The sequence below is a fragment of the Phaseolus vulgaris genome, chromosome 11 (genome assembly GCF_000499845.2).
Source record: "Phaseolus vulgaris cultivar G19833 chromosome 11, P. vulgaris v2.0, whole genome shotgun sequence".
Classification (NCBI taxonomy): Eukaryota; Viridiplantae; Streptophyta; class Magnoliopsida; order Fabales; family Fabaceae; genus Phaseolus; species Phaseolus vulgaris.
In genome coordinates, this window is record NC_023749.2 from 48,260,511 (window position 1) to 48,273,966 (window position 13,456).

The 13,456-nt window shown below is 31.6% G+C and overlaps 1 protein-coding gene across 1 annotated transcript; it reads left to right on the plus strand.

The window, feature by feature from the left end:
- Nucleotides 1-344: 344 nt before the first annotated feature.
- On the plus strand, nucleotides 345-11,169 carry LOC137829381 (protein ZINC INDUCED FACILITATOR-LIKE 1-like). The gene is made up of 18 exons (XM_068636188.1): nucleotides 345-433; nucleotides 555-741; nucleotides 1,552-1,592; nucleotides 2,057-2,117; nucleotides 2,209-2,311; nucleotides 2,399-2,501; nucleotides 2,655-2,708; nucleotides 2,788-2,850; nucleotides 5,846-5,895; nucleotides 5,998-6,073; nucleotides 6,180-6,365; nucleotides 6,488-6,575; nucleotides 7,425-7,510; nucleotides 7,600-7,707; nucleotides 7,834-7,878; nucleotides 7,978-8,066; nucleotides 10,458-10,501; nucleotides 10,758-11,169. The coding sequence occupies exons 2-18, from the start codon at nucleotides 585-587 to the stop codon at nucleotides 10,868-10,870; spliced, it is 1,467 nt and encodes a 488-aa protein (XP_068492289.1). The 5' UTR covers nucleotides 345-433; nucleotides 555-584; the 3' UTR covers nucleotides 10,871-11,169.
- The last annotated feature ends 2,287 nt before the right edge of the window (nucleotides 11,170-13,456 follow it).

Sequence of the window (13,456 nt, forward strand, 5' to 3'; positions counted from 1 at the left end):
TTCACGGTCTGAAATAAAAGAACATTTGTCACGTCCCATCATATATAAAGTATCAAATTTTTTCTAAATAATTTCATATGTGAGACTTTGTTGAATACAGTAAACCCTAAACATTAATAATAATAAGTATTTTACTTAAGAAATTATTATTATTATTATATTTTATAATACTAAATTTGAGATATTAAATGCTGTTATTTATTTTAAAATTAAAATATTAAATATTTTAAGTTTCATTTCTTTGACTTGAGTTACAATTTTTACTACTTTTTCTTTTATCAGCAAGAAAATAAATAAATAAATATCAACCATTTAAAGCCAAATAAATATGAGAGGTGCAAGTTATTTATATTGGATAAAGAAGGAATGGTGATGTTCATCTTGCATTCCAAAACCTACGACAAAGTCTAAGGGTTTTCTGCTCTGGTCGTGTGTATGTTCGTTTCCTCAACTAACCTATGTCTGGTTTTCATTATGTGCTTCAAAACAAACTGACTTTGACGTTACGATAATCCTTTCTGGGTTTGAATGATGCATGCATGTAAAATGTGTAGGAAAAAGGGTGGTGGGGTTCTGTCACAAACATGGAAGAGGAGATTGTTAATCAGCCATTGTTGGAGAAGAAGAAGTACTTCGAGAACTGCCCTGGTTGTAAAGTGGATAAAGCCAACGAGTTGAGTGAGGGACAAGGTGTACCCTTCACAAAGCTTTTCATCGTGTGGATGCTCGTGCTTTGTACTGGTGAGCATTTAACACTCTTTTGAGCATTATAACTTCTGCAAGAGTTGGCTCTGGTTTTTGTGATCATGGTTCTCAAATAATACGCCTTGGTGAAGAAGATTAGAGTTTCGATTTAATGAAAATGAATTTGTGTTAGATATTATGATTTTGTAACTGTAGATAAATTCACGTAACTTAACTGCATGTGACTCTTTATTTTTCTATTTTAATTATTGAATAAACATTTCTAAGTAACTACTTATAAACATTTAAGAGATAGTTTATAAAGGTAATGGTTAATAAAGATAGTAAAATATCTTGCTCTGTTGAAGTTTTATTTCTTAACACCAACAGTTTCTTAGATTCTACATGTTGAGGAGTTTATGTATATGGAAGGTTATATATAGATGACTTATGAGTATGGTAGTTACATTGGATTTGAGGAACTTACTATGTATAATCTTCAAGTCAATAAAAGTTTTGTGTTTTCTTGTTACTGTATATTCGAACACAACAGTTTTCTTGTTGGAACTTTTGTGGTGTTGTGTTGGAAAATCTCATATTGGTAGTCTGTGAAATCGAAGTTCATACACATCCAAACTTCAGTTCATTTTTTCTTTTCTTCAAGAAAAACAGGAAATTCTTTTCTTCAAGAAAAACAGGAAAAATGTAAACTATTGGTGGATGATTGAATCGAGATGGTTGCTTCATATTTCTCTTGAATGCTCAAATATTTTATGGAATTTTAGTGTTTTACTGTTGTCGTTTTTTTGGTCTTCATGAATCAGTTGCTTTGTCCTATCTGATGTCACTTTCTTCTGTTCTGTACAGCATTGCCAATATCATCTCTCTTTCCATTCCTTTATTTCATGGTGAGTTTAACCATCAAGAAGGCTTTGCTGTAACCTTTTCACTTTATGTATACTATGATTTTGCGACATTGTTGGAAGTTGGAAGTTGTCTGAGTACATAGTTATCTCTTTCTAGTACTAGAAGTTCAATTTTAAGTTTCTATTTATTCATCATTACAACTGAAAAATGAATTTAAGTATCAAGTCATTGTTTATATATGATAAAAATAATTTAGAAAGAAATCTGCAAATATATGAATGAGTTCAACTCTCAAGAACTGCATGATGTTCAATCTAAGTCATTCGGAGTAATTAATTAGAAATGTTTTCTCGGTGCTAAACAGACCAAGTCAATTTTTAATTGCTTATGTTATCACATCATGTTTTGTTATTTGTTATGAATTACTCGAGAGAGAAAAATCTTTGATTAATGATTAACTTTATGCTGGTGCACCTATCCTCAATAATTTAACATTGATATTCAGGTAAGGGATTTTAAGATTGCGAAAACAGAAGCTGATATCAGTTCTTATGCTGGTTACGTGGGTAAGATCACTTCTAGTATTTCCATTTTTTGAAGTCTTGAATTGTTGTAAGCTATTTATTTGTGATGTGTGCATGATACAAAATGTTGCAGGTTCTGCATTTATGTTTGGCAGATGTTTGACATCTTTATTTTGGGGAACTATAGCTGATCGCATTGGTCGAAAACCTGTTATAATTATAGCAATTATTTCAGTGTAAGTATATATGTCAAGGAATTGTATGCTTTCTTTTAAGTTTTGCTTTCAAGTTTCCCATAATTTTCAATGCTTACTTGATTTCAGCATCATTTTCAACACACTATTTGGCCTCAGCACAAGTTTTTGGATGGCTGTTATCGTGAGGTTTCTTCTGGGAACTTTCAACTGTTTGCTTGGACCAGTGAGGGTATCATATTTTTAACTCATAACAGTTAGCAATTTCATGTTTCATCCACAAGTACTATTGGATACCAATTTTGAATTTGTGCACATTTAATTTGTTCAATCTCATTCAAGTTTTCATTCCTGCATCTATTTTCCTAACTCCATTATTGAACAGGCCTATGCCTCTGAACTTTTTCGAGAAGAACACCAAGCTCTTGGACTCTCAACCGTAAGCAACACCAGCTCCTTTACTTGGTTCTTAGAACTGCATTTCCATACTAGTAATTGAATTTGTGATTTGGGTTTAGGTGAGTGCAGCTTGGGGCATAGGTTTAATAATTGGTCCAGCATTGGGAGGGTATTTGTCTCAGGTACTATCTCTTTTCCATATGAACTATATAGTATATATTTGTTTGTAACGGTTGAATGTAAGAGGATTAGTTTATAGTTTATGTTATTCTGTTATTATTTTTATTTATAAATAAATAACTGTATTTTCTACAAAGGAAATTAATTTTATATTTATTTTCTTCTTCTTAATATGGTATCTATAACATAAGATTAGAGTTTTATTTTTTTCGGTGAATGCTCAATGGTGTTTTGCAGCAATTGCCGATTGAGTCGGCAAAAACATCTTTCGACTCACCTTATTCCATGTGTGTCCAAAGTGTCTAGTTTGTCTTGTAAGTTGTGTTATTTAGGTAAACAAAGTTGTAATTATTGTTTTAGTCGTGTCTCACAACGTGCATTGTCCCTTTTTGTTTTAGTACACTCTGACATTTGGAGACCGAGACCAAGTCGTGTTAAGTCTAATTTAGTGTTTCAGTATTTTGTTATTTTTATTTATGATTATGTACTTGGTGTATTTTCAATGAAAACTCATTCTGAGTTATTTTCTATATTTCAATATTTTTATAATGAAATTAATAATCAAATTGGAGTTTTGATTCAAACCTTACACTATGAGATTGCTTGTGAGTATCTTTGTCATTCGTTTACCACTTTTATGAAATCTCTTGGAATTCTTCACCAAACCCCATGTGCTTATACCCCTCAACAAAATGGTGTGGTTGAGTGAATAATAAACATCTTCTTAACACCACTCACACTCTTTTAATTCATGGTGATGTTATTCTTAATGAATTATCTAATTAATTGTATGACATCTTTGGTTTTATTGAATAAAATTCTTCAATTTATTTATTTTCCTCATGAACCTCTTCATCCCTTACCACTTAAAGTTTTTGGGTCTACATGTTTTCTTCACAATTTTTGTCTGATCTTGATAATTATCTTCTAGGTCACACAAATGTGTTTTTTAAGGATTCACTAGATCTAAAAAGGGATATAAATGTTTCTCACCCTCTTTTAATTGTTGTTTCATACCTGTAGACGACACATTCATTAAGTGTTCTTTTTATTTTAAGTCTTTATGCTCTTCACCTGTGTCTCCATTTGATCAAGTACATCTTTCGGTTTCTTTTTATCCTCTTGTTGTGTCTAGTGTACCTAAATATTCCCGAAAGACTTCCCATCATCCATCAAATGACTCTCTTCTAGTGCCAGATCCTCTGCACCTTCCGACTCCGATGGTTAAACTTGATCTTCTCATTACCTCTGTAAAGGTATACGTTAGACTCGTAATCTCTCACCGTATTATACTACTTTAAGCTACCATTGATTATCTCAACCTTTTTATATCTGTCTTTCGTCTATTTTTTTTTTGTCCATTCCAAAGTTTGTAGATGATGCCTTAGCTCATCCCGGTTGGTGTCGAGCAATACTTGATGAAATAAGTGATCTTCAGACCAGTGGAACTTGGAAACTTGTTTCTTTACCTTATGTGAAATCTATTATTTGTTGTAGATGGGTTTTTGCGTCAAAGTTGGTCTTGATGGTACTATTGATCATCTCAAAGCTCGTCTTATGGCTAAAGGTTATACATAAAATTTTGGTTTGAACTATGGTGATACGTTTTCTCTAGTGAAAAAGATGGCTTATGTTCATTTATTCGTAACCATGAAAACTCTTTAAAGATGACATATTTGTCAAATGGATGTCAAAAACGTTTTTTATAATAGGGATTTGAAGGAAGAAATTTATATGGAGCAACCTTCTGTTTTTTTTTTTTTTTTTTGCTCAGGTGGATTCTTCTAGATTGGTATGTCATATCCACAAATCTTTATATGGTCTCAAGCATTCTCCTAGGATCTGGTTTGGAAAGTTTAGTAATGTTGTTCAACAATTTCATATGACTTGCATTAAGGCAAACCATTCAGTTTTTTACCGTCAGTCAAGTGTTAGGTGTATCTATCTAGTAGTATATTTTGATGACAATGTTCTCACAAGTAGTGATCACCATGACATCTCTCAAATAAAACAACATATTTTTTACCACTTTCAGACCAAAGATCTTTCAAACTCCGATATTTCTTGGGGATTGAGATAACACAATCCAACAATGATATTTTTATCTCTCAAATGAAGTAAGCATTAGATATTTTGGTGGAAGCTGGATTAGTGAATTCAAAATTTGTTAATACACCTATGCATCCTAATGTCAAATTCCTACCTAGTTTAGCAGAAGCATCAAATGCTTTCTATATGATCACAATAATCATACTAGAGTTGTATGTTATTCAGATGATGATTGGGTAGGAACTTTGTTTCATAGAAGATCCACTCTAGGATAGTGTTTCTATTGGTGATTATAATTTGATTTCTTGGAAGAGCAAATGTTGTGGCAAAATCTAGTGTTGAAGCATAATATAGAGTTATAGCCTCAACTACTTGTGAGTTTGTTTATTTGGCTTAAATATATACTTAAAGAATTGCAATTTCGAGAGGTCACTCATATGTGATAATCAGACACTCCTCATATTAGCTCAAATATCGTCTTTCATGAAAGGAAAAAACATATTGAGATTGATTTTCATTTCATTTGAGAAAATATTGTATCATGAAACATCAAAACTAAGTTTGTTAATTTGAATGATCAGCTAAAAAATATTTTCACTAAATTTTAATTGGAACCTATAATTGATTATATTTGTAACAAGTTTTGTACATATATGCACCAACTTGAGGAGAATGTTAAATGTAATGGACTTAACCCATAATTTATGTTATTCTATTATGTTTATTATTTTCATCTATAAATAAACAATCATATGTGTGTATTTTACACAAGGAGAATTAATCCTATCTTTTTTTCTTTATTTTTCATAGTAACAATTATTTTGAATTGAAAGACTTATGGTATTTTGAGAAGATTGACACCTGAAATTTTGTATTTAGTTGAGGAACATAGATGCTTGAAATAATTGTTCAGCCATTTTCTAATCTTTTGGAAAATTTTCATTATAGCCAGTAGAAAAGTACCCTCATATATTTCCAAAGGATTGCTTTTGGGATAAGTAAGTTCTCTTCTGGATCCAATTTTCATCTTTGTCTTTCTACCCTTTTATCATTTAATGATGTGCTAATTTTCATTTTCCCAAACATGAATTATTGTCCAGGTTTCCATACTTCCTACCCAACTTTGTTATATCAGCACTTGCATTTGTAGTAGCAATTGGCTGCATCTGGATTCCAGTATGTGAATTTTTTTTATCCTCTCTAAGTATTGTGGATTTTATTCTAACATTTCAATGATGACATTTTTATCATGAAAAACCCTTATATGTTAAAATGCCTGCAGGAAACACTTCACAACCACAATTACAGTGATGAATCCATAGAAGATGCAAAAGCTTTAGAAAATGGAAACAATGGGACTGACAATGAAAATATCCAAAAAAATGAAAACCTCTTCCTTAATTGGCCCTTAATGTCATCTATCATTGCATATTGCATTTTCTCACTTCATGATATTACTTATCTAGAGGTAAGATACTTAATGGAGTTAGAAATTTTCTTTACATGTCCTTATATATCTTGTTTGGATATTTCCTACTTTTTTCCATGTATTTTTAACTGAACAACATTCATCAATGCTTCTTTCTTTAGGTTTTCTCCTTATGGGCTGTTTCTCCTCAAAGGTTTGGGGGTTTAAACTTTACAACTGATAATGTTGGTAATGTTCTTTCAATATCAGGTGCATCTCTGGAACATACAATAAATTCTTATTACTGGTAGACTCAAATTTTATGATTTTACTTATGAAACCACATGACAGTTGCTTGAGAATGTTTTTCTCTTTTTATTGGTCTTGCTGAATTTTTATTCACTTGGCTTAAGAAACTTCATATAAGTATATTTTGATATATAAAATGTTATAGCCATCTCAAGCATGGTAGTAGAATCGAGATACAAGTAGTGTATCGGAGAACGGATATTATGAATCGTAAATTGTTTCGTATCGTGAATCGTAAGATTCATAAACATTAAAAAATTTAATATATATTTAAATATATAAGATATGTATACATACAAGATACAATAAATTATATATATATAATATACCACACAATTTCACCAAAACAACCTCTAAAAAACTAATGTGGTGCATACATGTTATTAAACAAATTATGTCTATCTTTTTTTTATTTACTCATTTTTTAAAATCCACACTAATTCACACAATACGAAATCGTTTCGTATCGCGATTCAACAATCCTTCGTGCGAATCACACAATACAGCTAAGATTCAGGGACGAAAAAGATTCTTCACACGATTCGTATCGTGAAAGGGTGAAACTGTATTGTTTCGTATAATACGTATCGTGAATCGTAAAATTCTAACTACTATGATCTCAATTATCATATCTTTTTGTGCATATATGATAAAAATTATTTTTATATAAAAAAAGTTACGAATTAAGTTTTTTTCCGATTTGTATAAGATTGAACGAGTTATTCTTTCTTGCTGATAAAACTTACGTGTTGATATTCATATACCTCTTTGCATGACAAATATTATTCAGTGACTTCTCAAAATGTTCAGGTTTTGCACTTATCATTTACCAACTTACCATATATCCATATGTGGAAAAAGCTAGTGGACCTATTTCACTTGGCCGAATCTCATCTGTGGGTTTTCATCTGATTCTGGCAATTATTTCATTTAAACATTTCATTTTTTGTTATTTGCAATATGCCCTTTTGTTCCATATATGCAGATTTTATCCATACCTATTTTGCAAAGCTACCCCTTCATACCATTGTTGTCAGGCGTAGCACTATACATAGTGTTAAGTATTTGTTCAATTCTAAAGAATATTTTTTCTGTAAGTGCACCTCTATAATCATTTATTGCTAATTTTGAGGACTTGATATGCTATAACTTTACTTGATTCAGAAAAGTTTCTGTATGCTATAAATTTGACTGATTCTTCTATTTTTATTGGATTTAGATCACCATTGTAACTGGTTTGCTCCTTCTACAAAACCGAGCAGTGGTAAACTTTTGGACAATTCTTTGTCCTCTGATTCTATAAAATTGTGGAGAGTAGTTGTTGATGAAATTGTAGCATATCTGATGTTGATTTGGAAAACAGGAACAACACCAAAGGGGTGCTGCTAATGGAATTTCTATGACAGGCATGTCTCTATTAAATGCTATTGGCCCTGCTACAGGTGGTGCAGTGTAAGCTTTCCTATTATTTCTTCCACTTTTGTTCGACTTACCTCATAGTTAAAAAGATATTATTGTAGAACTCTACTTGGGATTAATATCTTAAATGATACTTGCCATAAGACCTGCATATATAGAGTTTTTTTTTGTACAATTTATAATAACAGATTAATTTAATTTATTTGTCCCAGAAACTTCATGATAAGTTCCTTTAAGATATGGCGATTATAGTTGTTGAATTCTAAATCCCTCACTATGTATGCCATTGTGAAACTCATTTACTTTGCAATTGGTTTCTAACAATATGCATAGGTAGCTCATTTCCTGTGTTAGTGTATTGTATAGTAGGATATTTAATAGAAATTACTTAGTTAACTTTGACCTGTTAGCAGTTGACAAATTATTCATTAGTATTCTCTTTTAGCCACATAAGTTACCACATTGCTATGGGACGCTTCACAAAAAAAAGGATATCATCTGCGAATTGCAGAATACTAAGCTCCACCTCCTCTCTACCAAACTTAACTCCTGATAGCAGGTTGGTCTTATTAGCTTGTCTTACTAACTCAGCTAGACCTTCAGCTATCACAATATAAAGAAAAGGGGCAAGCGAATCACCTTGCCTCAAACCTTTTGTTGGTTTGAATTCCTCCGTTGAGCTTTCATTAACTAACACATATATTGTGGCCGATTCCATACATCCTCGCATGCATATAACCCACTTGCTATGAAAACCCATCTTATGGAGCATATTATACAGAAACTCCCACCTAACCGAGTCATAGGCTTTTTCAAAGTCCACCTTCAAGCATAGACCTCTCCTCCCACACCTTCTAACATCCTCTATCACCTCATTGGCAATGAGCACGCTATCCAACATCTCTCTCCCCTTTAGGAATGCAGATTGGCTTTCATCAACAATAGAGTTTAGCACTTTCTTTATTCTTTCGACCAACACCTTTGTAATGACTTTGTAAATAGCCCCCACTAGAGAGATGGGTCAATATTGCTCCAGCTTAGAGGGGTCCTTCACTTTTGGTACCAATGCTATGAATGATGCATTGCACCCCTTTGGATTTTTTTTTTATCAGCAAATAGCAATGAAATTAAATGGGACCACTTCAGGGTGATCCAACCCTTATACAGTAAAATGATGTTCACAGATTACCTTTCCAACTACAAATCAGCCAACAAAACCTCCTACAGTCAAACTCATTTGTATCAAAATAACAAAGAATAACAAGGATCAATCCTCATAACAAAACTAAATTGAATGCATACAAACCAAAGGTTCAAGACACCAATCAGAGAATGAGAAATTAGCTGACGGTATCTTTGAAGAGATCCAGGACCAAACCTTAATATGTGCCAGAGAGAACACCTCAATGTTGTCAACCACTCCACCTTTAAATAAACAGTTGTTCCTATGCCTCCAAATTTCACTAATCAACGCAATCCACACGTTGCCCATAATAAGATTAACTGAAGTGGGTGCATCCAGAATCTTGAAATGTTCAAAATGAGACCTAAGATCCATAAAATCGACTGATCTTACTCTTAACCAATCATAACAAAGATTCCAAATTAACCAAGCAACTCTGCATTCACAAAACAAATGATTTGTTGACTCCTCATACCTCGTTGGAATAGAATCTGTTTCATGAAACAAGGCCATGGCCTTTACAAACTCGTCTTTTATAAACTCCCAACTTTTCCTAATAAAGTTGAAATTGAACTCATCGGGTCCAGGACTCTATGATCCTTCGCATTGTCACACCACTTCCTTGACTTCCTCCTCTTTAAAAACAGATATAAGGTTCATGTTATCTTCTAGGGTAAGCGCTTTAAACTCAACTGCATCGAGACATACCCAAATAATCTATTTATGGTTTAAACAACTTTTCTCATTGTATTTTTTAGCTTGTAGTTTTTTGTAATCAATAAGTTAAAATTAAAAAAAAAAATCAAAAACTAAAATTTGCAAAAACCTTTTAAGTCTCAATTCATCCGTGCTCTTGAACTTAACTTTAACAACTACAACCATAAATTATCTCCAATTTTCTTATATGAGTGTATACTTCATGCAGATTAACTTAGTCAAAAGGCAGAAGAACGTTTTCATTCGTACTGGATTAACTTAAAAAGAAACTCATTTCATTTTTTCTTCTTGTTTCTCTTTCAAAAAAATTTATAGAGAAATTTATCCAAGAATACCCCCAATCCACTTAATCCACTTAGACACTTTAATAGTCGAATATTATTTCATTAGTAATGATTTTTATTCACATATTTTTTATCTCCAATTTTCTTATATGATGATGGTTGAATATTATTTCATTAGTAGAGGTTTTTATTCACATACTTTCTATCCTCTTTTTTCTTATATGATGATGGTGAATGCAGATTAACTTGGTCACAAAAGAGGATGGATGCTTCATTCCTCCCAGGTATAGTTTATTCTGGTTTTTGTTTAATATACGACAGATGAGAACACTCTTTGTGTAACTTTAAATGTCAAAAGCTTTTCTTTTCACATTCAAAAAGCATAAAATATGTTAATTTTAATCCGTGTGCTCACAAGTTAGATATTACATTTCCATTAATTTAATGGTTTTGAAGAATAAATCAAAATTCAATTAATTGACCAAATCAAATGTGAAATCTAAGCTTTAGCTCTGCTTACTGATGTACATTTAATTGCAGGCACACATATGGTGTTCTTTGTCCTGAACTTAGTTCAAGCACTTGGGTTACTCATGATGTTCAAACCATTCCTTGTTGTAAAAAAGAAAATGAACACAGATCAGTTACACTGATACCAATCAAATTTGTAGAAGGAATTTCTTTTAGCTATTGTTCTCTCTTGAAGAAAGTGATGGTAACTAAGAGCATCAAGTTTGTCATAATTGAGACTAGTGATTATCAAATATAATTTGATGACACCTATTCAATAGAAAAAGGAATATATAAATATATATATATGTGTGTAAAAATTATGAATAATCTTTAGGATGAGCTTTATCAAACTTGTGAGTGTATATTATGTTACCCAATGTTATTGGTTGATTATGTTGTAACAATTATTTCTGGTTTAAAGTAATTGTTTGTATGCTTATTACCATAGTTTGTTTTCTATGCAATTAGTCTAACTAATTTACTTAGGCCAATATAACTAACTTGTCTATGTAACTGAGTTCTTCATATACAACTTTTTGTAAATTTCATTATCCTTGTTTGTATCTTTTATCTTTACATAACAAAATCAATGTTTTTAATCATGATATTTAGAGCACATTGATTCTTTTACAAAATTGGGGGTGCGAATAACAAAAATATAAAACACAAAAAGGGGCCTAGAAACCATGGCCCAAATTTTAGAACAAACTCATGGTGCAAAAGTAAAAATAACATGAAAAAACTGTTTCTTCCTCACTTCCATATGTTCTTCTCCCACCTTTATAAATTTTGTATTTTCAATAATATCTCTGTGTAATATTCTAGATTACGTAATCCAGAAGTCTCTTATTAACTTCTGGATTACATAATCCATAAACATTTTCTCATATGCATTATTAGTTTCGAGATTACATAATCCATAAGTCTTTTTTAGTTTTTAGACGATATAATCTGGAAGTCTTTTTTCGAATGCGTCCGGAGTACATAATAAAAAAAATTACTTTATAAAAGTGACACAAAAAGAATAAAAATATATTTTTACATTTTGTATAAAAATAAAAAGTGGCCCACACTCTTAATGCAAGTGATAGATGAAGGAATAAAATAAAATATAAAAAGCATGGACACTCCAATTCCAGTTGCATGGAATCTAATGAGCCAAATTCAAGCAAATAACCGTGGGCCCCACTTGCATACAAAAAGGGCATAAAGATAACACCAAAACGTATGCATGATAGAAGAACCCACCTCTACCAACCTCTTCTTATGGATAGGAAGATCTCGTTTTTTTAATTTTATTATTATAAAAAAATCATTAAATAGAAATTAACTTTTAATATTAATAATTTTTTTAGTTTGTAAAATAGTATATAACTTAATCAATATAATACTTAATTAATTTTTGTTTTTCAAAGTTTTTGATGTTTTTGAACGTTTTCTTAAGATTTCTATTCATAGGATTTTTTAATGAGATTCAAAATTATTCATCATTCGCTCAGCATAGACTAATCCGTTCAATGGATTGACATGCGTCATCATTAAGCAATATTTGGGATTTAAGCCCATTTTTTGGACTTTTTGGGATTCCCAAAGTTAAATATTTGCCAAGGATTCACTTCAAGCTCAACCCAACTCCGACCTTTCTTAACCATGAAGCAAAAATGGTTTGGCTTAGGCTTCAAGCGAAATTCCTTTGTTCTGAAACTTGGTAAAGGTTGGTTTAAGCTCTTTCTGAGCGAATTTGAGCATTCTTCATTATTAAAGATATTATTTCGCTCTACCCTTTGTAATTCACTCAACTTTTTTATCTTTGTATCTCTTTGACTATTTTGCCCTTGAACCCCTTAGCGTATGCAAATGCGCTCAGTGTTTTGAGTGTTTTTCATGAATTTTTTCTTTGGACTTAATCCGCTAAGTCATTCTTCATGCATTAGGAAGATTTAATCTTTTTTCTCCATCTTTGTTTGCTTGGCTTTTAGCCTTTTCCTTTAAGATTTATGCATGTATCCTATTTTCTTCTTTGTCTCTAAGTGCAGCTGGAGTTGGAGAGCTTTTGACATGTTTTTGCACAATTTCTACATAAAATTGCATGTTTATTGGTCTATGATTTTTACTACAATTTGACCCTTATCAACTCCCCCTACCTTAGCTCTTTACTTGCCCTTAAGCAAAGCTTTTGCAAATGCAGTCTTGAATCAACAATGGTTAGCTTGGGGTTGTCAGAGTTAGTTTGGAATTGAGACATCCTTACTTATTGTCACTATATTGATTAAATTAAATAATATTTTAGAAACTAAAAAATTATTGGCATTTAAAGTAATTGCTATTATTATACAAATTTATAAATTGGCTATCAAAGTTTTAGCTACTAATATTTTAAGCTAGACTCTTATTTATTAATTTAGTTACCATAAGGGACATATCTTTCTCTAGTTTAAAACAAGTTCTAGACAAATTTTGAAGCAATCCAAGAAGATGGATTGGAGAATTCATGGAGTGGCAACAAAATGATTGAAGGTTTTGCACCGAGTTTGAGAGTGAATTGGTGAGGTTTGATAGTGATTTAGGTGCTAGAAGGTAGAAAGAGATGAGATAAACTTTCTAAGGTTTTCATTAGTCTTAGAAATAGCAAAGGGAGATTGGGGAGAGAATCAACCTCAATTATGAATACTTCATTCATTTAATGCAACCTTGAATACATGGTGTTCATTTAAGATGAAGGTAGC